At 43.1% G+C, this 26,209-nt stretch overlaps 1 protein-coding gene across 3 annotated transcripts in view; it reads left to right on the forward strand.

The window, feature by feature from the left end:
* The window catches only part of VIT (vitrin), a 101,422-nt gene that overhangs the window by 6,736 nt on the left and 68,477 nt on the right, over positions 1-26,209 (forward strand). For all 3 annotated transcript variants that reach the window (XM_027620445.2, XM_027620446.2, XM_027620447.2), the window contains exons 2-3: positions 14,865-14,934; positions 23,169-23,234. In XM_027620445.2, coding sequence (XP_027476246.2) covers positions 14,877-14,934; positions 23,169-23,234 — 124 coding nt within the window. In that variant the 5' untranslated portion in view covers positions 14,865-14,876. The remainder of the gene's footprint in view (positions 1-14,864; positions 14,935-23,168; positions 23,235-26,209) is intronic.

A 26,209-nucleotide genomic window follows, 5' to 3' on the forward strand; every position in this document is an offset into this window, starting at 1 on the left:
TAGTCCAAAAGGTAAAAGGAATTTGGGGAAGCAGAGATAACACTGAATGACAGGAACAACAAATATTTATTGAGCCACCATCATGTGCCATTATAATTCTACATGCTTGCGAAGAAGAGTGAACAAAATAGTCTCCGTTCCCCTAGAGCTTGCCAATCTGGGGAACATTGGTGGTATTAGGGGCTGTGAAAAACCTAAGAACATAGACTAAAGAGACTGGACAGAGCAGGGAGATGAAGTGATGATTTGCACTGCATGGTTAGATAAATGTCTGATAAAGGGACATTTAAAAAGAGAGAGAGAGGTGAAGGAAGCCATGGAGCAACCTATGTGAATACTTGGGGGGAAGAACAATCCAGGCAGACCAAAGAGCAAATGCAAAGGCCTTGAGGTAGCACCATGCTTGGGAGGGCCACGGTGTCTGGAGCAGGCAGAGTGCAGAGGAAAGTTCGTGTGGAGGTACTTGGACAAGTCGACGTGGAGGGCATTATCCTAATGTTCCTCAAGTTCCCCCAGGAGCCCCCCACTGCCCACTCACACACCCCACCTGCGGCTCTGGCCTCTGCCCTGGATGAAATCTGAGTAGGTCCCTTAATATTTCAGGCCACACTAAGAATTTTTTTTTTCTAACTTATCGCTATTTATTTTTTGTGTCGTCTCTTCTTTGTTCTTCTATTCCTCCTTTCCTGCCTTTTTAGTTTTTTAAAATTTTTTATTGTTATGTGAATCACCATACATTACATCATTAGTTTGTGATGTAGTGTTCCATGATTCATTGTTTGTGCATAACACCCAGTGCTCCATGCAGAGCGTGCCCTCTTTAATACCCATCACCAGGCTAACCCGTCCCCCCACCCCCTCCCCTCTAGAACCCTCAGTTTGTTTTCAGAGTCCATCGTCTCTCATGGTTCGTCTCCCCCTCCGACTTACTCCCCTTCATTCTTCCCCTCCTGCTATCTTCTTCTTTTTCTTTTTTCTTAACATATGTTGCATTATTTGTTTCAGAAGGACAGATCTGTGATTCAACAGTCTTGCACAATTCACAGCGCTCACCATAGCACATACCCTCCCCACTGTCTATCACTCAGCCACCCCATCCCTCCCACCCCCCACACTAAGAATTTTTAAAAAGACCTTGCCCACATTACACCCCCAAACAATCAGTTTGGCCATTAATATGGATGTAACACTTAAGTAATGCTGAAAAACCGAACAATGGCATTCACAGTTTCAAGTTTCACCCTGCCCCCCGGCCTAACTGCTGCTGTGGGGAAGGGGGCAGGACTGGATTCTCTCTCTGCTCTGTGCCTCTAGCCCCTCTGCCCCTTGGCTGCTAACAACAGTATCTCCCTGCCCAGAGTTGAAGTGGGTACAGAGCGGAGAGGTAAGGGGACAGAAGGGCCTTGTAAGCGGACACTGATGTAAGCTGGCCCCCGGGGCTCCCTGGGCTTGGCAGGCACGTACAGGGATTTCTTGTTCACATGGGGCACTGCCGCAGGTTCGGAGATGCTCCCCATTTGTTGGGAACCCCAGGTGCTGTTACATATGGATCTGCTCTGGCTGGGGGTTTACGGGGTTCCTTGCTCAGCCTCTGAACACCCGGCACTCCCTCTCCTGTGCCTCCTGCTGTGGCCTCCTCAGCCCTCCGGGCACCTGGCTTGGGCAGGACCTAAAGTGACCCCAGGCTGATGCTGACACAGAGGCTGGTTTGCCACAAGCTCTTCCCTCTCCTGTAGATGCCTGAATCATGAGCAGGACACCAGTCCACTGTGCCCCCAAGCCCAAGAGACACAACCACTCAGTCATCTCAAATGGGGCTACGGGACATCCAAGCTGGACTTCCAAAGATAGTGACCAAGAGCCGGGATGCCTGGCTGCCTGCCTCCCTCCAGACCACACCACAGTTGGCGGAGCCAAGAGGGAAGCTGGAGACTGGACAGCAGGAATTGCTTTGGAGAAAGTTATTGGCGTTTTCCCTCCTCCTCCCCGTCCCCAGATGCAGGAGGGGAGCAGGGGAACAGACAGTCGTGAGATGACACCGTCAGGGAGACCACTTGGGAACATGGGAGTAGTTCTCACATAGTCTCAGCTGACGCTAAGACAAAGGGTTTTAACATCTCATTACACAGTCAATTACAATACACTCCAGTGTTTATTTAGATGGGTGTGGTTATGCCTGGTTAAACTTAAAAATACGCCTGGGGCCTCACTGTACCCTAAATAACATTTGTGTGAGAGAGAAAGCTCTATGTGAGTTCATGCCCAGATAGGACTCAAAAAAATCTCCTGGCCTTACAGTCAAGACAATTATATCATACAATGTCCGTATTTTTGAGTGTGCGTCTTGAACTATTGTCAACAGAGTATTTCAAAAAGCCTCGGATATATGTGTCAAGGCGAAAAGGAAGGTGAACCCATCCTGGAGAGTGGTAGAATGGGGTAGTGAAGGGGGTTAAATGCGAGGCCTGGGATGGAATTCTGGTGCTGCTCTGTGTCCATTGTCCTTGGACAGCTCACTAAATTCTCTAAACCTCTATTTCCTACTCTGAAAAATAGGCATAATTGTACTTAGCTGGTAGGAGCATTGTGATAATGAAACAAGATGGCCCATGTGCAGTGCGAAGCATATGGTAAGCACTCAACAAATGAAGCTGTGGTCATCGGAGTGGACTCTAAGCTTCTGAAACTTCCCATGAAGAACAAAGAGACCAATCCCATCTCATGTAACAGGCCACACTGGACAGCAGGGCCAAAACTGTCAGGAGGGACGTGAAGGAGGGTTGGAAGCCTCCGGCAGAGCTGAGAATGGTCTGGAGAGGGCCTCTGGAGCCTGATGCCACATGGCTCCCTTCGGAGCTCCCTGGGTCCTCCTGCTTCAAAACAACTCCTTCCGCTGGTTCTCCCCAACTGCCGGGACTTAATCCTCCATCCCTCAATTGCTCAGCCGCAGTGACTGCCCCCCTCCACACCCTCCCTTCCCCCCCCACCCGAGCCTATGGTTGCTGGGATTCAAGAATGTGCTTTGCCCCACGGCCCTGCACTTGCCCCTCCGCAGCATGAGGACAGCTAGGACCCTGTCATCTGCAATGAACCCACTCGTTACCAAGAGGCCGACGGGAAGATGCTATGGACCTTACAGACACACCCTCATCTTCCTTCCCACCTCAGCTGGAAGGCTATGTGAGACCTGAGAATGTTTTTTCTGTGCCTCAGAATTGAAGGCAGACCAAAAAGCACAGAGTGTTCAGGCCAGTCAAAGCTCTGGGGATTGCAGCTGGACTGATCCAAACACACGGCTCCAAATTCACAGTGGATGGCCCCTTGGCAACCACAAACCTCAAAGCCCAAGGGAGAAAACCCAGTGGGAGGAGGCAGGACTACTCCACAGTGTCAAAAACATTAGGTAAAGAAGCTTCTGATGAGAGAAGCTCCTCTTCCAAAGCTCCACGAGAATCTTTTAAACACACACGGTTTCCAGAGTAACTGAGAGGAGCGGTCATGGTCCACCTCGTCTTTTATTAAGGTCCTCAGCCCTTCCCCCAGATTGACTGCCCTTCTATTACAGAGGATAAATAACTCTTGGAAGGAGTTCTTTAGAGCTCATTTGGGGGCATGCCTGCAAACTAGTATTTTTTTCCTACTGGCAATATAGGATCTAAACTACCACTTCAGAGACGTAATTACTGTTTGCAGCCTCACTGGAAATCACTATTGGTCGAAGGTTTTGTGGATGTGGTAAGCATTACCATATGTCAGGTTCTTAACGAGATACAAAATGATGGTCTGAAACATGCACACCAACAAAGGCTTTCCCTTTTTGGTGTTCTGACATGTAGAACCATGGCCACATGGATCAACGAGGCTGACAGCATAGGCATAGCTCAGTCATGGGACACAGGGACGACCTCTCTAACCCACCCACTGCCCACAAGTAAAGATCGCTGCTTTAGGATTTGACCTGATGGTACATGGTGATCAAAAGTGGTCCTAGAGAAAGTGATCCTGAGTTGTTCACATCCTAGTTATAAAAAAAAAAAAATCACCTATATTGATGGAAAATTCCTAGGTTGGAACATCAGTAAGCATGATACATCCTTAGAAATACACTGGGGAAAAAAAATTCTCACAAATCAGAGTTTCTCAGCCCTGGCACTATGCCCATGTCATGCTGGATAATTAATTCTTTGTTGCGGGGGCTGTCCTGTGCCCTGCAGGATGTTTTGCAGCATCCTTGGCCTCTCCCCATTAGAGGCAGAGGCCCCACCCAGATTATGACAACCAAAAATGTCTTCAAACATTGCCACATCTTTGGAGGGGTGGGGCAAAATCACTCTTGGTTGTGAACCATGGCCATCAACATACCGGGAACTCCACAGTGACATTCTGACAGCATAGTTTCAAGGTCACCCACTCCCATGTTTGCCTCCCAGAGCATTCCAGATGTGCAGGCTGTGTTCCTCATTCTCAGGGGCTGTCCTCACAGCTTATGGGATTCTCTGTCACACTTCTTCCCAGAGCCCTGCTCCCGGGTTGGAGACAGCCTCTCAGACCCCAGCTTGGTGCTACCAATGATAGGCAGGCACAGGTGCCCTTTTCATTTTAACCGTTTTCATTTTCCCACTAATCATGTCAGGGAAACAGATAACTAAAACAACAGAAATGAAAAGGCTTTGAACCAAAGCTTCAGGAAATAGAAACCAACTCCAACTGGCTAGAGTAAAAGGGCCCAGAAACATCTATGTCATGCGCTAGAGACTGGGTCCAGCTGGACCTCCTTCAGACTGGAAACGGGACCTGGGAAGTGGCCAGAAACCAAAGCGTCTTCTCGCCCTGCCTCTCCTAGAGAGCCACAGGCTTTCTCTTCTCCCCTCTCTTTCTGCCTTCACCTTCTCCGTCTCATTCAGGACCCCACGTGGACTTCAGGTTGGCTCCCATAGTTTTCAAGGCTTTCAGGATCCTGATTCCAAAATCACAAGGGAGCTCTTGATTGGCCTATGTTATCTTTTCTTGCCAGACCAGCCAAGTCACACAATTTCCGCTAGTGTTATTTCTGCATCTGACTATAATATTTGAGACATTTATTTCAGGTGTCTTTAGAGATTAAAATCCTAGATATCACCAGGCATTTAAACATGCAAAACACGACACAAATGAGGAGTGGAGTTTCAATGTTGTAATAATAGCATATAATAAATCACAGAATTATTTAGAATTTACAATAATAGTTATGTGAGGGGTTTGATATAGTAAAAAGAGCACAAGACTAAAATAGAGATCTGGCCTTAGACAAGTCACTTCACTGCTCAGAATTATAGGGAGAGTAATGTCCATTCTACCTCCTCAAGACGTTCTTAGGTTCTTAGGTGATTCAGATGCGAGAATTGTTGAGAAAGCATCTTACAGACTCTGGCATTATTGGTCTTCTCCAGTTAAAAAGACAGGTACTGTGAGTTAGGAAGCAGTCAGGAATATTTTTTCCCTGCAAGCCCAACTGAAAGGGAAATACATTATCTCACCCATCAGGTGGTCCAGAGGTGGGCCCAGCCTCCGGGCACAAGACAGGCAGAGCTCCAGCTCCATTTCTCTGTGATTCACTTGGCTGCCTTCCACCTTTTGGTGTTGAATCGTTCCTCACACTGACTTGTCTCATGGTCACAAGATGGCTGCCAGCAGACCAACAAGGGAGGCACCCTCTCTCCCTGAAAAACATAGGACTAAATCTTTCCATTCTGTGCGTCTGATACCACTCAGGACACAGCCCACCCTTGAACAAAGCGCCATCACGTGGAGAGTGATGCCGTGCTGATGGGCTCAAGCTGAGGTTCTGAGGCAATCCCCAGCAAGGGGGAGATTGTATATAAACAATCTTTAGCTGAGACTTGGAATCAGGATGCACCCCAGGAGCTGGGGATGGAGCAGCTTCCTCTGAGTCATCTGTGTGGATTTATTACTCTTATCAAATTGGGGCTGTGTTAGGAAAGAGGAAGTAGGGAAGCAGCTGCCCTGCTTAGGCAGCCAACAGCGTCCGGTCCACACAGCCTGATGGAGAGCACATCTTCAAGTAGCCTGGTACATTCTTTGGAGCCAACATGGAGAAAAGGCAAAATCTCACCTGCATCCCTTGCCTATTTGGCTTGCACATTTCTCTTGGCGTTTCTTTAAGACAAAAGAAGGCTCAGTCTGTTAAGCGTCCGACTCTTGACTGTGGCTTGGGTCATGATCTCAGGGTCGTGAGATCAAGCCCTGCATTGTGTCCTGCTGGGCGTGGAGCCTGCTTAAGATTCTCTCTCTTCCCTCTGCCCCTCCCACCCTCTCTAAAATAAATAAATAAATAAATCTTTAACCAAAAAGATAAAAGAAGGAAGGAATTGGAAAGAGAAGGAAAATAAGGAAAGAAAGAAAAACCACCACGATGCTTTCTGGCTCGCTTCTGTGCTCCCTCCCTCCTTCCCTCTCTCTCTCTCTCTGTCTCTCTCCCTCTCCTTCACAAAATCCTGGGGGATTGTAATGGTGTCTGCTGGTGTCATGGCAACAGGAAATGCAGTGTTTCAGGCCCAGCCCAGAAGAATATGATCTGTGTGAAGGTTTATATGCAGATCAAGGCCACCTCCACATTGTAAAGGCCCCTCCTAGGACCCGGTCTTCCTTTTTCCGACCTCACTAGATCAACCCACATCCATTGACAAGCAGCTGAGGCTTTACATCAGGCAGAGATGGTGAAAGAAAGGCTGCAGATGTGGCCTCTCCCCATTCAGAGATGTAGGTCCTTAGGGGATTTTTTGGCATTTTGGAAACATAGCACAAGCCTCTCATAACTATTAAATGTTTCCAGATGGACACTGGCTCTTTCTGCCTTGTGGACAAAGAGTATTGTTAGGTGCTCCCCCTTGTAGCGTCATAGATCAGACACACACCAGCATTGCATAAATCTTACACGCCCACTAGGGCAGATTTTCTGCAAGTGAGGGGCTCAAGTGAACCTCTAGGGGGCTTATTAAAAATGATGAATGCAAAAATAATTTTTTAAGTCTTCCATGTCTCCCTATTGCCTAAAGGATCAATTGCACATTCTTTAGGCATGACATTCAAGGCCAACATGGCCCCTTCTTTTCTCTCAACAGTCTGATTCCTCTCCTAGCCTCTCAGAGCAGCTCCCAGTTCCTGAATCTACTCAGTCCCTTGGGTCCTGTCCTTCCCTCACCACTCACTGTGTTCCAACCTGCCAGTTCAACTAATTCAAGCCCCTTCCGATCCCTACACCCCAGGCCTACTTGACCATCCACCCCTTCTGCCATCACTGTTTGCTCTTCAGCAGAGATTCTCAACTCTGGCTGCACAGGGGAGCCACCTGGGGAGCTTTAAAACAGTATCAATACCAACTCAGACCAATTACATCAGAACAGTTGAGGGAAGTGCACTTGCTTATTATGAAACAGCCATTGCAAGTGGTGAAATGCAAAGAAATCTGGGCTCAGGATGCCCGATTTGAAGTCCAGTTCTTCTTCTGCCCAGCCATGTGACCTTGGGCAAAGTACCTACCCTCTGCATGCCTCCACATTTCCACCTCTAAAATTAAGGCAGGAACTAGCCCCCACCTCATCAGGTTGTTGAAAAGATCATCAAATGAATTAATATATCACTGACATCATGTCATGTGCTCCATCAGTGTTAGTTATGAGGAAGGTGCATCAGACTCCCTCTAGAAGACTCTAGGCAACTTGGTGAGTGGACCTGCATCTTGCTCCTTTCTGCCTAGCACAGAGCACACACACAACTTTTTTTGAATGATTAAATGGATTCATGAAAGAAGATGCATTTCGAATTTATGAGGTCAGAGAGATTTACAAGGAAGAGGTGGCCCATGAGCTGAACCTCGGATAGGCTTGTGAGAGGCAGATGAGGAGTGGAAGGTATTCCAGAAAGGGCAATAGTTAGAGCACGGGACAAGACGTGGAAGTGCTGCATGTAGACAAAGACCCTCCTAGGACCCCAGGTATGCAAATTGCTGCAGTGTGATGGTTTGAAATATAAGTGGGGCCATTTCAGGAAGAGTCTGTAATGCCTCACTGAGGAATTCCGGCTTTATTCTGTAGACAATGAGTGGACTGTGAAGAAGGAGTCTGAGAGGGTGAATGGACAATCCGACCCATGCTTTAGGAAGCCAATCCTCCCCAGCTGGATGCAAGGGTGACCTGGAGCCTGGAGAGCAGAGAGCAAGGAGCAGGCTAGGAGATTATTGCAGCTTCTCATTTGATATCAACATTATCTATGTTCAATTTTCAAAAAAAGTTATTCTATTAATTCTGACTTATTAACATATGTGCACAGAGTAAGGATTAAAATAGAACAAAACCGTCAGACTCACTTCTGTCTCTGATCACCACTTACCCAGTTTTCGTTCTCTAAAGCAATCACTGCACTGTTATTAAAATAAAAAAAAATTATAGGAGAGTACTGTGGACAATTGTATGCCAACAAATTGGATAATCTAGCTGAAGTGGACAAATTCTAGAAACACAAAGCCTACCAAGACTGTGAAGAAATAGAAACTCTGAATAGACCCATAACTAGTAAGGAGATTGAATCAGTAATCAAAAATCTCCTGACAACAAAAAGCCCTGGGTCTGATGGTTTCTCTTGTGAATTCCACCAAACATTTAAAGAAGAACTAACACCAAACCTTCTCAAACATTTCCCCCAAAATGCAGATAAGGGATTACTCCTTAAGTCATCCTATGAGGGCAGCATTACCCAGACACCAAATCAGACAAAGGCACTACAAGAAAACTACAGTGTCCCCTATCAATACAATATCCCTTATAAATATTGATGTAAAAATCTTCTACAAAATACTAGCAAATTGAATTCAGCAGCATATTAAAATAATTATACAACACGACCAAGTGGGATTTATTCCTGGAGTGCAAGAATGTTTGAACATACACAAAAATTGATTAATGTAATACACCATGTTAATAGAATAAATGGGGAAAAACAAACACATGATGATCTCAACTGATACAGAAAAAACATCTGGCAAAATGTAACGCCCTTCCATGATAAAAACACTCAACAAACTAGGAATAGAAGGAAACTACCTGAACATAATAAAAACCATATATGAAATCTCACAGCAAACCTCATGCTCAAAGGTGAAAGACTGAAAACTTCTCCTCTAAGATCAGGAACAAGGCAAGGATGCCCACCTGTTTTCTCCACTTTTATTCAACATAGCCCTGGAAGCTCTAGCCAGAGGAATTAGGCAAGAGAGATAAATAAAAGACATCCAAAATGGAAGGAAGAAGTAAAATTATCTCTGTTTGCAGATGATATGAATTTATCTGTAGAAAATTCTAAAGATTCCACAACAAAATTGTTAGAATGGGAAAAAAAAGTTGTTAGAATAAACAAATGAATTCAGTCAAGTAGTAGGATACAAAATCAACACACAAAAATCAGTTGTATCTTTATACGTGAACAACAAACAATCTATAAAGGAAATTAAGACAACAATTCCATTTACAATTGTATCAAAAAGAATAAAATACTTAGTAATTAATTTAACCAAGGAGGTTAAAGACTTGTACAATGAAAACTACAGAACATTGCTGAAAGAAACTAAAGAAGGCATAAATAAATAGAAAAGTATTCCATATTCATGAATCGGAAGACTTAATATTGTTAAGATCTTAATACTATCAAGAGCAACCTACAGATTCAATACAGTACCTGTCAAAATCCCAATAATGTTTTTTGCTGAAATTGAAAAACCCATCCAAAAATTTATACGGAACTTCAAGGGACGTCAATTAGCCAAAACAGTCATGAAAAAGAAGAGGCAAACTGGAGGATGTACAATTCCTGATCTAGAAAACTTACTACAAAGCTATAGTAATCAAAAAAGTGTGGGACTGGCATAGAGGTAGACATACATACAAATGGAATAGAATGGAGAGCCAGAAATTAACCCTTAACGTTATGGTCAAATGATTTTTGGACAAAGGTGCCAAGACCATTCAATAGGGAAAAGATATTAAACTGATAAGAACCTAACACCGTAAACAAGTACTAACTCAAATGGATCAAAGATCTAAATGTAAGACCTAAAACTATAAAACTCTTAGGAGAAAACAGAGGACAAAAGCTGCAAATCATTGGAGGTGGCAATGATTTCTTAGATATGACACCCAAAGGCATAGACAACAAAAGAAAAATAGACAAATAGTCCTTTATGAAATCTAAAAACCTTGTGCATCCAAAATACTGTAAACAAAGTACAAAAAATGGGAGAAAATATTTGCAAATCATATGTGATAAGAGATTAATATCCAGAAAGTATAGGTAACTCCTAAAATTCAACAACAAGGAAACAATCCTAATTCAAAACTAGACAAGGGACTGGAATGGACATTTTTCCAAAGATTGACAAGTGGCCAATAAGCACTCAAAAATATGTTCAACATCACTAATTATGAGAGAAATGCAAATCAAAACTGCAATAAGATGCCACTCCACCCCTGTTAGAATGACAACTATCAAAAGAGACAGAAAACAGGAAGTGTTGGTGAGACTCTGCTGACCCTGGAAGCCTTGTGCACTGTTAGTGAGAATGCAAAATGATGCAGCCCCATTCTGAAAACAGTATGGTGTTTCCTCAAGAAACTAAAAATAAAACTACCATATGATCAGAGATTTCCCTTTGAGGTATAATAATCACAAAAGAATTGAAAGCAGGGTCTCAAAGAGAGATTTGTACATCCATGTTCATAGCAGCATTTTTCACAATAACTAAAATGTAGATGCAAACCAAGAGTTCATCAGCGGATGAACAAATAAGTAAACTATGGCTTATACATGAAATGCAATATTATTCAGCCTTAAAAAGAAAGAAATTCTGACATATGCTACAACATGGTTGAGCCCTGAAAACATACTATTTGACATGGGCCAGTCACAAAAAGCCAAAAAATGTATGATTCCACTTAAATGAAGTACTTAGAGGCAGAATGCAGCCTGGTGGTAGCCAGGAGTTTGGGAGATGGGGGAAATGGGTAATTTTTATTTAATGTGCTGTGGAATTTCAGTTTTACAAGACAAAAGTATTCTGGAAATAGATGAATGCCGATGATGGCATATTATGAGTGTATTTAATCCTGTTGAACTGTACTCTTAAAAAAATTGTTTAGCTAGTACATTTTACATTTGTGTATTTTATCCAAATAAAAAAAAATGGGAGGAAAAAAACCATGAAGAACCATATAAATGTTATTATTTATTACCAACTTGCTCTTTTCTAACTCCGGGCAACAAGAGATTGAATTAAATTGGCTGGCAACTCTACTACATTGGCATGTATTTTTATCTCACCATCAAGCTTCATTTTTCATCAGAACTCTCATATTCAGGACTCTATTTTACAGTTCACAGCAGAAGCCGTAAATGCACAGATCAGGAACACATGCTTTTGGAAACTCCAGTTGTTTCTCTTCGAACCCCAGTGAGCGCGTGGGGTTGTAGGGCTCCAGCATTCTTGTGCGTGGCTTTGTGGCACAGACAGTCTGCAGTAATTGCTTAATGGTGTTGGTGGCCATCCTCATCCCAACCTCTGCAATGGTTAAGAGAGGGTTTGAATTTTTTTTTTTACACACATTTCCAAAGGTACCTTTATGTTTTAAGCATTATGAGTAACTAGACCAAGCAAGGAGAGAGATTGAAGTGGTGAAAAAGAGGGTCTGAAAACATTCTGATTCTAAGAGATCAGAGTGATTCTGGTCTTGTTCCATCACGAGCGAGTCAGCATTTGGGTGAAAACTCCTCCAAGGTTAGAGTGTTTCCTGGGAATCCTGTTTGTTTTTTAGCCACCCATGCCAGCGTGGAAAGATCAGATCCCTCATGTCTCCTGAAGTTGTAAGACAGATCTGCAAGCATTTCTCTCTGCAATCCATTTTCCCTCTGCTTGTTGACTATCGATAATGCTTATTGAGAAATAAATCACATGTCATAAATTGAAAGTGTACAATCCACTAGTTTTTAGTGTATTCATAAGATTGTCTTTGTTTTGTTTCTTCTTTTTATTTCCTAGGGAAAGGAGAGAGCCTTTGCTACTCACTCATTGATTCAATGTGTATTTATTGAGCACATAAAATATCAAGTACAGATCCCTGCCCTCATGAAGCTTGCATTCTAGTGGAGAACACAAACAATAAATAAGTAAAATAAGTAAACTGTAAAGTATGTCAGTGGCGATAGTAACATGAAAAAAAAATAGTAGAAAAAACAGGTTGTACCAGTTGGTGGTAAGTGGGAGATGGATCATAAATTAAGCTAGGTGATAAGGAGACGTCTCAAGAGAAGATAGCATTGAAGCAAAGACTTGAAAGAAATGAGGGAGTAAATCATGTTCTCATCTGCGGGAAGGGCATCCAGGTAAAGGAAACAGTAAGTGCAGAGACCATGAGATGTGTGTTCTAGAAACAGCCAGGAGGCCAGTGTGCCCAGACCTTAATACGTAAGGGAGAAATGAGGTCAGGGGGCCACATAGGGTCATAAGCCACTTGTCAAGACTTTGGCTTTGATTCTGAGTAAGGTGGGAAGCACTTTAGAGTTTTGATCTGAGGAATGCTGTGAACCGATGTACTTTGAACTGGGTCATGCTGGCTGTTGTGTGGATCATGGAGTCAGAGGGAGAAGGAGACGCCTTGTTAGGAGGCTGGTTGTGTAACTGTGTGTAAGCCTGAAAACACGTAAGTTGTTCTGGAGCTTCTCAAACTAGTAAAAGACAAACAAAATATTACTTGTTATCACCCTATTTCTAAAACATAACCCAGCTACTTAAGCATCAAATTGCAAATAGATTGTACACATGGTTTTATTTCTATTTTGAAACTAAAAAGCGTTATCTGCCTATTATGTAACCAATAGTCGATTACCTTTATAGGAAATTTAATACATTTGTTGCTGGGAAATTAACAAAATCATCAGTTCTTTTTGAGGTTTACTCTTGCTGCCTAATTTAATTGTTTTGTAATAAAATCTTTCATATACTAAACAGTTTTATTTAAGTTAATTGTATCAGGTACTTGTATTACTCCCTCGGCCATAATTTGATAATTGCTTTTTATTAATAAAATCTGCATAGTCCTGAACCTAAATATTGGATATAAGCTTGCACTGGACCTAGCTAGTACCAGATTGTGTATTCATTTCTCTACTTTGGTGGCTTCAAAATCAGCCATGGAAGATTTACACACAGAAATCAACAAATGCTACAAGTTGGGGCTTTTTTTTCCCCCAGAGAGCAGATTTAGCAGCATACCATGGGGCATAGTGGCATGCAGGGTTTGAATGCCAGATTTAGGCCACACAGCGGTGGCACTAGGCAGAGAGGATGTAACAGGAGCCATCCACCCCAGAGGGTGGGGGTGCTTTATCATTGACATTGCTTGGAATGGCTAGCTTATAAAGATAATGAAAAGCATACCAACCTTAAACTTTATATTCTCTAGACAAGGTTCTTCCTTATTGCCCATGCTCACGGCAGATCCTTACCACCACTCCCACCCCCAATCTGGTCCTACTGACTGCCTGGTCACCATGGGTGTGACCAGAAACTTTTCTAACCCTTAGTTTCCTGAAGGGATCATAAAATCTACCACACTGGCTTATTGTGAAGATTCAAGACCATATAGAGTACATAGTATATGGTCTATGTAATGAGTAATGGTAGTATGACCAAACCTTTTAGCGTTTCCTCACAGCCTCAAGAGAAGGAGGAAACTCCATATAGATCAACAGCATCTTCATATCTACTCTGCTTCCCAGCCTCTGAGCTCCTGTCAGTGCTGTTCCTTCCGCTTTGGGTCACTTCTCCCTATTTCTGCGCGTCCAAACTGTTTGTCTTTCAAAATGACCCAATTACTATCACCTCTAGGAGACTTTCTCTTTTTCCCATGGCTGACATAATCTCTCCTTCCTCTAAAATTTGCTGGCTTCTTGGGGAATCTCTGGCACTATCCCGGACCTACTGGGATTAGAATCTGCATTTTAACAAGATCCCCAGGTGATTCCTATGCATGTAAGATTTAGGAAGTCTTGCTCTAAATCACTGGTCCTCAAACTTATCAGCACATTGGAATTACCTACAGAGCTTTTAAAAAACTTAACACCTAGACCCCACCTTAAGAGATTCTGATTCACCTGGTCTGAGGTACAGGCTGGGCATCAGGGTCTTTTAAAACGCCCAGATGATACTAATATGCATCAAAGTTTGAGAACCTCTGGTCTGTAAACTCCCCTTATACTCCCTTATGGAGCCTGCACACTTTCTAATGTTAAGGTTATTCGTGTCTACGTATGTTTTCCCACTTCTAGTAAACTGTAGATCTTTTAAGAGCAAGAACTATTTCTTTGCTCAATTTTTATCACCTCCTCCCTAACAATACCTAGCCATATAATGGGAGTTCAATAAACATTTGTTGCATGAATGATGAATGCAACATTTATTTGTAATCTAAAAATATTCTCTCAATACCATAAGTGTAGCTTTTGTCCTAATTTGAAGACTGGTTGAAACTATTCCCAAAATTATGGAGTCATTTCCTTTTCAGTTCTAAGGAAAGACCAAAGCTCTGAAGAATGGGGGCTGGTGGCTAGAGTGGGCTTTCTACCTGAGGATGGACTGACTCTCTGGGTACCAGCAAGGCTGGCCACTGCCATCTCTGTGGGCTCCTTGGAGAAAGCTGCAGCTTGGAACCCAGAGACCCCAGGGAGCAATGCCAAATGAAGGGGCCCCTCCCCACACTCCAAGCGTCCAACTCGGAACTCTTGGCTGAAAAGTGATGGTGTTATTGTTTCTTCCTCTCTAGGGTGCCATTTTGATGTTTATGGGGATTGTTGTCCTCACTATGAAGGCATCTGTTATTGAAATGTTCCTTGGTAAGTACTTTTATATGTGTATCTGGATACGCTTTTAACATTTTCCTAAGGTCCAAAGAATCTTGCCAAGAAAATGTTTAAACCAAGACAGAGCATATAAACAGTACAGTGTATCTTTTTATGATAAACATTTTAGAGAGACGTTTAAGTGAGAATGTTCAGTGTAGATCAAATTCAGGATGTACATGTGTATATATTTTTGTATAAAGAAAATTATGTATCACATGTGTGTACATATTACACACATATCTTGCCTTCTTCAGCAACTAGCAAATGTTTCAGATGGAGCATATTTACAGATTCTGAATTTAGAAATCTTGTTTCTTATTTCTCAAAAACAAAAAATTCTTATCACTGACATGGCCTCATTCGTACCATTGGTGACTCATGATTTTAGAGATGAAACCCATGTCCGTGATCAGCGGAGAACACAATTTCGGGTGGGCTCTCGAAGAGCAGCACCTCAACCGGAAGAGAGAAAAGGATTGATGGGTTTAGCATTAAGCCCAAGGGTAATCTTCTATTAATCTTGGCCGTATCGGATGGAGCGACCCTGTGGATCACTATAATGTTACCAGGGAAGGGTACAAAGACCTTTTGGGCAGTCTATTTGTTTGCTAGGGCGCCACAACAAAATACCACAAACTGGGTGGCTTGAAACAGCACAGTTATATTCGTTCACAGTCCTGAAAGCTAGAAGTCCAAAACCAAAGTGTCTGCAGAGTTGGTTTCTTCAGAGGGCAGTGATGGAGACTCTGCTCCATGCCTCTCTCCCAGCTTCTGGATGTTTGCCGGCCATCTTTGGCACATCTTGGCATCACCCCAATCTCTGCCTGCATCTTCACATGGTGTTCTTCCTCGGTGGGGTTGGGTATCTGTGTGTGTCCAAATTTCCCCTTCTTGTAACACTAGTCATAGTGGATTTGGGGCCCAATCTACTCTACTACGACCTCATCAGAACTTAAATAATCACATCTATTTCTTTTTTTTTTTTAAGATTTTTATTTATTTATTTGAGAGAGAGAGACAATGAGAGCGAGAGAGCACGTGAGAAGGGGGAGGGTCAGAGGGAGAAGCAGACTCCCCGCTGAGTGGGGAGCCTGATGCGGGACTCGATCCAGGGACTCCAGGATCATGACCTGAGCCGAAGGCAGTCGCTTAACGGACTGAGCCACCCAGGCGCCCCCACATCTATTTCAAAATGAGGTCACATTCGGTTTTGGGGGCTGGGACTTCAACATATGAATTTAGAAGGGACAAAATTCAACCCATAATATAGTCAGAATGTTCCAGGTCTGTGTGGAGGGGTTCTACACAGCCGAGTTGGAGAACGAAAGAGAAAGAGGTGACACTGGGAAGACAAGAGGGCGCGCACACAGTGGAAGGAGACTAGACAGGGAGTCGGAGGGACCATATGGATTCTGGTCCAGACTGCCCCACCAACCTGCTAACGAATAGTCACTTTGGAGCTCAGGCTCCTTCATTCCCACCTTGTCCTTTGAGAGGCTGCCGCCTCTCACACTCCCCCTTTGGTTAGTGGGTTTCTTACATAGGGTAGGTGGGGAGTCAGAAATAGGAAGGCTTTAGCTCCTATAAAACACACAAAGCGAGCAAACCCCGAGGCCATTTCATACTCTGCATGTCCCCCATATCACAGAACCAAGAATGGAGACTTGACTGTCCTTCCTTGTCCCCGGCCTCTCGCAGCCTGCCTTTCTGCAGAACTCTCTCCCCTCAGGGCTGCTCATTCAGAAGGCGAGAAATCAAAGCAGGCAAAGGAGACTCCTGTCACACAATCCCCTCTCTGTGTCCTCACATGTCTACCTCCCCAGCATCTCTCTTACTTATCTGCTTGTCTCCATCCCATGGCCATTCCCCTGTCTCTCCTCAGGACTGGGACAGCCTCCCTGCCCCAAATCCTGACCCCTCTAACTCCTTCTCCTCCACACCCCAATTAATCTCTCTAAAGACCATGTCTGACCACCACTCGTGATTTAAACTCCTCCGTTTTCCCCTTTGTCTTTGGGATGGAGTCCACATCTCTAAAAGTGCCTTGCTTGCTGGGGAGGCCTTCCTGATATGGCCCTTGCTGTCCTCTGCTCTCCTCACTCCCCATGGAGCCCTCTCTGGTTTCCAAGGAACTAAAAAATTCTGACCTTCTTAGTCCCTGGGGCTCACATCGTTTCTCCTCTCCAGGCCTTTGACCATGCTGGGTCCCTTGCCTGGAATGCTCTTCCTCTCGCTCCCACACCCCCACAAGCCCTACTGGTCCTCAGGAAGCTTCCCTCTGCCCCCCATTTGATCAGGCCATCTTCCTAAGGGCTTCCAGGGTGCCCTGTATTGATTCTCATCATAGCTGCATGGCGTTCACCTTGCCACTAGGCTGGCTCCCCCAAAGCTGTGAACTCATTGAGGGCAGGAGCTGTGTCCTGCCCATTGCTACATTTTCAGTGCTGAGCACATCTCATAGGTACTCAAGAAATATTGTGAAATAAATTATTCTCAGGGATGCTAGATTTGTAAGGTGTCAGAGTCCAACTCTGCACCTAATTCCAGTGTGTAGGATTTTCCTCAACACCGGCTGGGTGTCCTACAATTCAACTCAATTCTGACACTGTCTACCTGGAAACAGCATCAAATTCCGCTGGCTAAGGGCTCAGTCCCACAAGACTGCCACACACACCCCCCACTTCAGATGCCAACAGAAAGTCCAGGTTGTCACTGTGCTTATGACTGACTGGCTAGAAATCAGAGGTTCCCATGACCCCCTCTCTGGGTTTGATGACTTTGCTAGAGTGCCTCACAGAACTCAGGAAACCAATTTACGCACGACTATAGATTGCCAGTTTATGACAAAGAATATTCAAGAATACAAACCAACTGCCAGACGAAGAGATATATGGGGTGAGGTACGAAACGAAGGAGCTTCTGTCCCTCTGCAGTCTGGGATCCAGCAGAGTAGCAATGTAGAAGCGTTCTGATTCATCAGCATGGAAGCTCTCTGAACCCTATCCTTTTGGTTTTTTTATGGAAGCTTCAGTACATGGGCACAATTGATTAACTCATTGGCCTTTGGTGATTGATTCAACTCCAGCTCCTCTCCCCTGCCCAGGAATCAGAGAGTGAGACCAAAACCCTCTATTTGAGGTTGGTTCCCCTGGCAACCAGCTCTCTCATCTTTAGGGATGCCCCAAATTTACCTCATTAACATAAACTCAATTGTGATTGAAAGGGGCTTGTTGTGAATAGCAAGACATCTATTTCACCTTTATGGATCTGATTTCAGGAATGGAGGACAAGAAACAAAATATTATAACAAAAGATGCCCCTATTGCTCTTATCATTCAGGAAATTTCAAGAGTTTGGGGAGCTATGACCCAGAAACTTAGCCAAAAGACCAAAATACATATTCACTATGAATCAAATATCACACAGTACTGTCTAATGATTCCCCCAAAACCCTCTAAATTAATGTCGATTAGTGTTTAATATATATCAGAGCTAGCATTTTTGTTTTAGACAGCCTTGAATTTAAGATACAGCAGAGTTTCATGCTGTCTTTGGAGCACCACGTGTAATCAACAGCTGCGCTTACGGGAAGCAAGTGGAATGAATAAACAGGCTAAGGCAGGAGCCAGCAAACTTGCAATCTGGTTCCAGCTTCTGCCCCGAAGAACTGCAGCTTTAGCCAAGGTGGTAACCTTGACCTTTGTGTCCTTTTTATAAAATAAAAGGATAACCTCCAAAACTCCTCCCAGCTTTAATATTCTGTGATTTGAAGCATAATTTTATGATTTATACAACTGTAGAGAATGAGTTGTCCTGTCTTTGCTATGAAGCTCTGATTTATATGATGCTAGATGTTTCATTGAGTACATAATACCAAATTAAAGCATGGGGGAAATTTGAACTGCTTTAAAATGATCTGCTTTGTAAATCAGTTTTCAGGAAGGTACTATGGACACTTAAAGAGAACCAGAGCTGAGAGTGTTTAAAGTGGTAAAAACAGATTTTAATCAGGAACTACTGCAGTAGAGCAGATCTCACTATAGAAGAGGGCACAATTCCAAATACAACAAGGAACACGGAGATTTATATCTGAGCAGCAGGTTGCAGGGGTTGGTGGATGGAAATTACTGAGAGAAGACATCAATGGTACAGGGCGCCTGGGTGGCTCAGTTGGTTAAGCGACTGCCTTCGGCTCAGGTCATGATCCAGGAGTCCCTGGATCGAGTCCCGCATCGGGCTCCTGGCTCGGCAGAGAGTCTGCTTCTCCCTCTGACCCTCCCCCCTCTCATGTGCTCTCTCTCTCTCTCTCTCTCTCATTCTCTCTGTCTCAAATAAAAAAAAAAAAAAACTTTAAAATTCAATACTGGCCTGAAGACTGGGATACGAGTGCCCATTAACCATACTGATGATTTCGGTATGCACTTTTCATTGTCATAAGTCTATGGGATTTCAATATGACCCAATTAAAAAACAATTTATCTTGTCCTTTTTAATTGTAAAAGAAACATATTCTCTATAAAATATGGGATTTATATATGGAATATACTATAAAATGGGAAAATATACAAAATATAAAATAGAAATGACAATGCCATCATTATGAACATTTGGTATGTTTGTTCTACTTATTTCTCTCTGCATATATTCTAATTTTGTCAGAATCATCTTTCAGCTTAGAGCTGAGCATTTGCCAGTTCATCTAATATTCTTTAACACATCATTTGTAATAAATGCTCAGAATACCCCTACTGTTGGGACATTTCCAACATTTCACTATTTCCAGATTGCCATCATCAATAATGCTATAGTGAACATTTTTTACATAAATTTTTGTCCATATCTCTAATTATAACTTGGGATACATTCCTAGGGGTATAATTTCTAGGACAAAGAATATAACTGTTTTTAAGGCTATTGAAATATATTACCAAATAGCTTTCCAGAATGACTTCACCTACTTAGCTTCACCAGCAGTGTACCTAAGTGTCCTAATCTCAAATTCATGCCAGGATTAAGTATAATCTTGTGTTCAGTATTTACTGACATGATATGGGAAACTATCCTGTTGTTTGGCTTTAGCTTGCATTTTTTACCATTAATGAGATTGAACATTGTTTTAAGCTAATTCATTTGCATTTCTCTATCTATAAGCTATCTGGATGATAATTTATTTAAATTGAATTTTAAAACAATTATGCCTCAGCCATCTTAACTGTACGGATGGCTACTCTAGAGAGGAAGAGAGTGAGAAGTGGGAGGAAATCTTTTATTTGAAAAAGTAATTTCAACATTCAGTTTGTGTTGAAATTTCAAGCACTGCTGTCAAAGGGTGAGAACTTTAGTCAATGTTATTCAAAACTAGAACACTGAATTTTTAACAGCTGAGAAGTATTGCTGCAAATTTCATAAACCATGATTGCCTTGGAACTTTGGACTCTAGACTTAATTTCCTCAAGCCTTCTAGACACTAATGGCCTCAGTACCCTAATAACTAGCAACTCCCGCAGAAGGGAATGGCTTTCAGACCTGTGGTCCACTTTGTACTTTGAAATGAGTATCAGTCATCCATCCCCATGCTCTGCCTGGCTTCCTAAGAAAAGCGACACAAGACTGATTTTTCCCTTTCCCGAATTCAACACTCAGTTCACACCTCACTGTAGCAAGAGAAGCTTTACAGATGAGAAATGAAGACTCCGGGGCACAGGCACATTTTCAGCCTATTGACCAGCCCTCCCCTTGAGGAGTGGTTTCTGGGGAGTTTTAATTAACAAGCACCTAAGCCTAGGAAAGGGCCTCTGTGTACCATTGAAAATAATGACTTTATTAACCACTGCGGTAAAACTGAACCCAGCTATGCAGGTTTTCAGCCTGGAGGGTCGTGGGTGAGCAAATGCGAGTGATGGGGTGGTCTTACTGAAATATTTATAGTCCTAATGATATGGAGACTTATAAACCACTTGCCACAGGCACAGAGGCCCAGAAGGACAGTATTTGATTTTCCAGAAGAATTGATACCCAAATTTATGACTATTTCAATTACTCCTTCTAATTAACTTGCTTAATTTTCTTTAACATATTTATTTAGTATTTGTTCTTTAAAATATTCTAGGATTCGTTGTTTTTGTGTATAAAATGAAGACGTGTCTTCGCACAGAGTTAAATGACACAGAGACTACTATAAAAAATTAGACCTCCAGGACACTCACACCCACCCAAACCCCAGAAGTAAATAACACCTAAAAAATGTCTGCCTTCATTCCACTTGGCTAGACTTGTGGTTCCTACTCAGTTCTCTTTCATGTGTCTGTTCTTGCAAGACATGGTATGTCAACTGTCCAGCCTCAGCTCATGCTACTGGTCAAAACTGGGGCTAATTCAGGAGTTGCATCATTGGTGCAGACTAGCTAGATAATCACAAGATAAATAAAAATTTTCTTAAAAACCCTGGTGGCATTTTCCTTCAAAGTTATTTGCCAATCAAGAATTCCTAATTCCATTTATGCCTAAATTGAATATCTGTGTTGTGATAAACACACACACACCACGAAGCAGAATGCCTATTTTGATTACTCTATCGCTCCACATTTACCTCTGGAGTCCCAACCCTACCCAGAAAGTGAGTTTCTCAAAAAAGTGGCTAAAATGGAGGCAAGTTAAGCAGTGGGTGAGGTAGAAGGATGCTTGGAGAGGAAGGAAGAAGAATGGAGAATTGGCTAGCCTTTTGAAAGGAAAACACTGCTTTTCCATCTACAGGTAGAATTAGCATCGGGACAGAGACATGAGCTTTTTCAGATGTTACTAATAAAAAAGTGCTATGAGAAATGTTCACAATACATATCGAAATTCTAAGTGGGCATATATTCCAGACAAGAAATCTTATTTGGAAATTTATTTAAAGGAAATAAGGGCACCTGGGTGGCTCAGTCGGTTGGGCGTCTGCCTTGGGCTCAGGTCGTGATCCCAGGGTCCTGGGATCAAGTCCCGCATCGGGCTCCCTGCTCAGCGGGGAGCCTGCTTCTCCCTCTCCCCTGCTTGCGCTCTCTCTTGCTATCTCTCTCTCAAATAAGTAAATAAAAATCTTTATTTTTCTAAATAAAGGAAAAAACAAAGGATCAGGACAAAGAGGAAGTTATTTATATTGTCAGAAGTGGACTAAATTATGGTACATCCATACATTGCAATCCTTTCAGGCACTCAAAATTACTGTGAGAGGAACATTTAATGACAAGAAAAAATGTTTTATATATCCTTAAGTAGAAATAAGTTAAAAAACATTGTAAACAGTGTGAGCATGATCAAACAGAAAAAACGAAAATATTAGATCTTTTGTGTTCATCTATGTTTTCTGTACTGTTCTTAGTGTTTTTTACATTCTTCTGTGAGGAACATGTACGATTCTGGTAATAAGAAAAAACTGGTCAGTGTTATTTTTTAAAAACACAAGGCTCAAGCTGGTAATGCGACTTTGAACTAAAAAGAATAAAGAGTTCCCCGTTCTTCCTCCGTTGTTATACTTCCTCAAGAGAGCAGTCTCCCAAAGCTGCTCTGCTCCTGTTTCTGAGGAGGAAGGTCAGCTACAGCGCAGTTGGCCTTAACGGGGTACAGAAGCTGGTGCTGCTACAGCGGACCACCAGGGGACACTGTGGTCTCCCTTCAGACCCTGTGACCAGTCCCTCTCTTCTCCCCGGCCCACTTTCCCCTTGTATCCTTTCCCAGACGGCCCTCCCCTGGGCTTTTCTGTAGCCCCTCCATTCTACCTTCCTTCTACCTCCCTCACACGCGCACGTACGCATGCACATGGATTCTCGGACCAGTTGAAAATTAGCCATTTGGAACTCCAGTGTGGAAAAGAGGAAAGAACCCAAGAAGGGCCTGGTGCTCACCCTACCTCCATCATTTATTTCTGGCACCAAGCAAATGAGTGTACTTCTCGGGTCCCTGGTTTCCTCCTTTGGTGACTAGAGAGGGCAGACTCGGTGTGGTGAAATACAAAGCAGCAGAACAGAGGACAGGTACCCAGGAGGTATTTTTGGAAGGCCTTCAGCAGGGGCCAAGTTAAGTACACAAACCATTCATCTTAGTTCCTCAACCTTCATTTAAGGGAACATTAGTTCCACCTATGAGACTATTTTAACATGTGATGGAAGCAACAATAAGGGTCAAAAGAGAGAAAGTGTTTGGGTAAAATGATATTGATTAGATTTTCTTTCATTTCCTCCATGTAGTTTTGCTGGCAACTGGAATACACTCAAATAAAGACATGACCAAGAAGATCAAAAGGCCCAAGCTCGGTAAGTAAAACTGCAATTCCTCATTAGCATAAGGCTTGTGCCTTCCATGTAGAGGGCTGTTGTACTTGTTTCAGATAATTTGGAAGGTTTGGGGACTTTTTGTCTTACTTCAATTGCTTTGCATTCAGACGGATTAGTAATGATTATTATTTATCACCTACTTCATTCCAAAAAGCATTTGGGATAGGAGTGCTGACTTTAGGTGAGAGATATGTGGTTCCATTATATTGGAACATTTCAAAATGCACATACAAAGACCAGGCAACACTGTGTCTCTATGGCTAAGCTGGAGTAGGTATTTTCTTGCCATTGAAATGTCAATTCCCCATACCAGAAAATTTAGTCTCGCTAATACAAATCTGCCCTCCTTCCAGCATGCTCTGGGATCAGAAGGTAAATCTCACAGCAAAGCCCAGAAGGCTTCACACCTAATCAGTGGATAGAGGAAAAATAAATTTCATTTTTGGATGGTATATCAGTTAAGATTAGATGACAGGAAATCTAGAATAACAACTGCTTAAATAAGACTTAAGTTTCTTCCTCTTTCCTGTAAGCATAGTCAGTCTGGGCTTTTATGGAAGCTTCACCATCTTCAGGGACCCAGACTCCTTCTACCTTGTCATTCTGCTTTCCTCAACATGGCTCTCAACTCATTGTCCAAAATGTGTGCCCCAGCTCCATCCATCATGTCCATGTTCCATTCGGTAGGAAGGGATGAAGAAGGATGTATACCCACCGCTTTAGAGATAAGTCCAGGAAATCAAATACACCACTTCTCCTTAAATACCACTAGCCAGCATTAAGGGAGAATGGGAAATGTCTTGATTTCAAGCATCCACATGCCTAAAGCTAAAAGTAAGGGGTTGTATTACAGGAAAGAAGGAAGAATGGATATTGGAAAATCACTAGCAGGACAGGACATAGAAGGAAATGCTCACGTTCAAATGCAGTAAGCACACTGAGATATCTGGACCTAAATTTGTAGGCTTGACGGAGGCCTAGTTAAGGCATATTTATAAAGGACCATAAAAGAAATGCCATAGATAGAGTTAATGTTCTCTGCTCTCTACAACTGAAACTTCTTTATAGGCATTAAATTTAGATGCTTGAAATCAGCAACATTGATAATCCGAAATAAAAGAAAGATATTTGCTTCACACACCATTCTTTTTTCCTTCTGTTCCTTTAAACCCTCCATGTGGGATTTCCTGTTGAAATGAGACCAAAAGGGCAGCCAGCCACAGCCTCCAAGCCTAAAATACTAAAAAGGAGTCAGTTGCTTATTTATTCCTGTCAGTACCGAGAGCCAAGAGAATCAGCCGAGGGGCAGATGTGTGTTCAAAACAATGATTGGGTTAATATAGAGACAAATGCACACCCAAGTATGAATTCCTTTGGGCTGTTTCCAGTATCTTCATTAACTCATACACAAAAATCATGAAAGGTTCCGTGATTACCGTGACAACGGTTTTCAGTGACTATGAAAGGCTGTGCTAAATGACCCAAGGGCAAACCTCTTTGAGAGACCTCAAATGGATTGAGTTTCTGATATGCTAAATTCTAACCTTATACTCAAAATCTCCCTGGTGATGCAGCACATTTGAATCAATAAATGCATGAGGCCTTTTCTCTAATTAGAAACCCTGGCACAATCATTAAATAAGGGGGTGGGGGGGGGAGATACAATGAAGGTAATAGGATATTCCCAAACCATGGCAGTATCTGATTCTTTACCTCAGGAGTATTAACAACTGACAGTCTATAGCTTGAAGCCAAAGCCATTTTCATTTTTTCTTTTTAGTGTTGTCAGTCTGCCACTGGGGTAGGTGACCAAAGGCAAGAAGGCACACCATTCATTCACTTTACGAGCATTTATTGGGTACCCACCAAGTACCAGGTACTATGCTACACACCCAGATACAATAGCGATTGAGACTCAGCCTTTGCCCTTGCAGAGCTCAAAATCTAGGGAGAAAGAAAGACAAGTCACCAGGCAGCTAAAGGTGCTCCAGGAACATGGAGAAGAAGCTGTATATCTGGGAGGGCTTCCTGGAGGAAACAACACACCTACACTGATATGTGAGACCACATAGGTATAGACCAGGCAAAGATGGGGAGGAAAGAGTGTTCCAAGCAAGAGAAAACAGCATGCCCAAGGCCTGGAGAGTGGAAAGAGCTAAAAAGTAGTCCAATATGACTGAAATCTAGAGTAGGAAGTGAATGTATTGAGATAAGAGAGGGGGTAAGCAGGTATGGGATCGTGGAGAGCTTTGTTACCATGTCCAGGAATCTGGACATCCTCATGAGGGCAACTGGAATATCTCGAGCAGGTTATGTTGGTTGCAATTAGCATAAATCCAAAAGGGATTTTTGTAGGACATGGAGCGGCTCACGGCGGGTTGGCAGCTAGAACTCACTGGAACTGTACCCCAGATGACAAGCCCTCAGTACCTCTACTTCTCTCTACATGTCTGCCTCACTGTCTCCCTCTCCCTCCCTGTCCCTCCTCTCCCCATCTCCCCCCCCCCCGCCCCCTGTACACACTGTGTCTCTCAGTACTGTCCACATTCCTGGGAGAGAGGACCTCATTGCATCATCCCAGGCTGCAGGGTGGTTCCCAGAGAAGAGTAAGCTGGTTAGGGTTGTGCTAGGGAAATAAGACCATCCTGCCAACCAAAAAACCCTCCCTGCCAACAAATGAAGAGAGAGGAGAGAGAGAACGCCATTTGTTAGTGAGAAAAAGCTTGGAGATTTATACGCATACATGGGTATACCGTGAAAGTGTCTACCATGTCTGAGCGGCATCTCACACAAAGGAGTCCAGCCAAGTGGGGGACAGAACAATTACATCTCTTATCTCCTTGAGAGATGAATGCGCCTGTCTCCTGTATGCCTGGTTGCCCCTGAGCTCCTTCTGGAGGTAACGTCACTGTTTTACTCTTACAGCTGATACTCAGAGTACATCTTACAGGGAG

Source organism: Zalophus californianus, chromosome 8 (genome assembly GCF_009762305.2).
Source record: "Zalophus californianus isolate mZalCal1 chromosome 8, mZalCal1.pri.v2, whole genome shotgun sequence".
NCBI lineage: Eukaryota > Metazoa > Chordata > Mammalia > Carnivora > Otariidae > Zalophus > Zalophus californianus.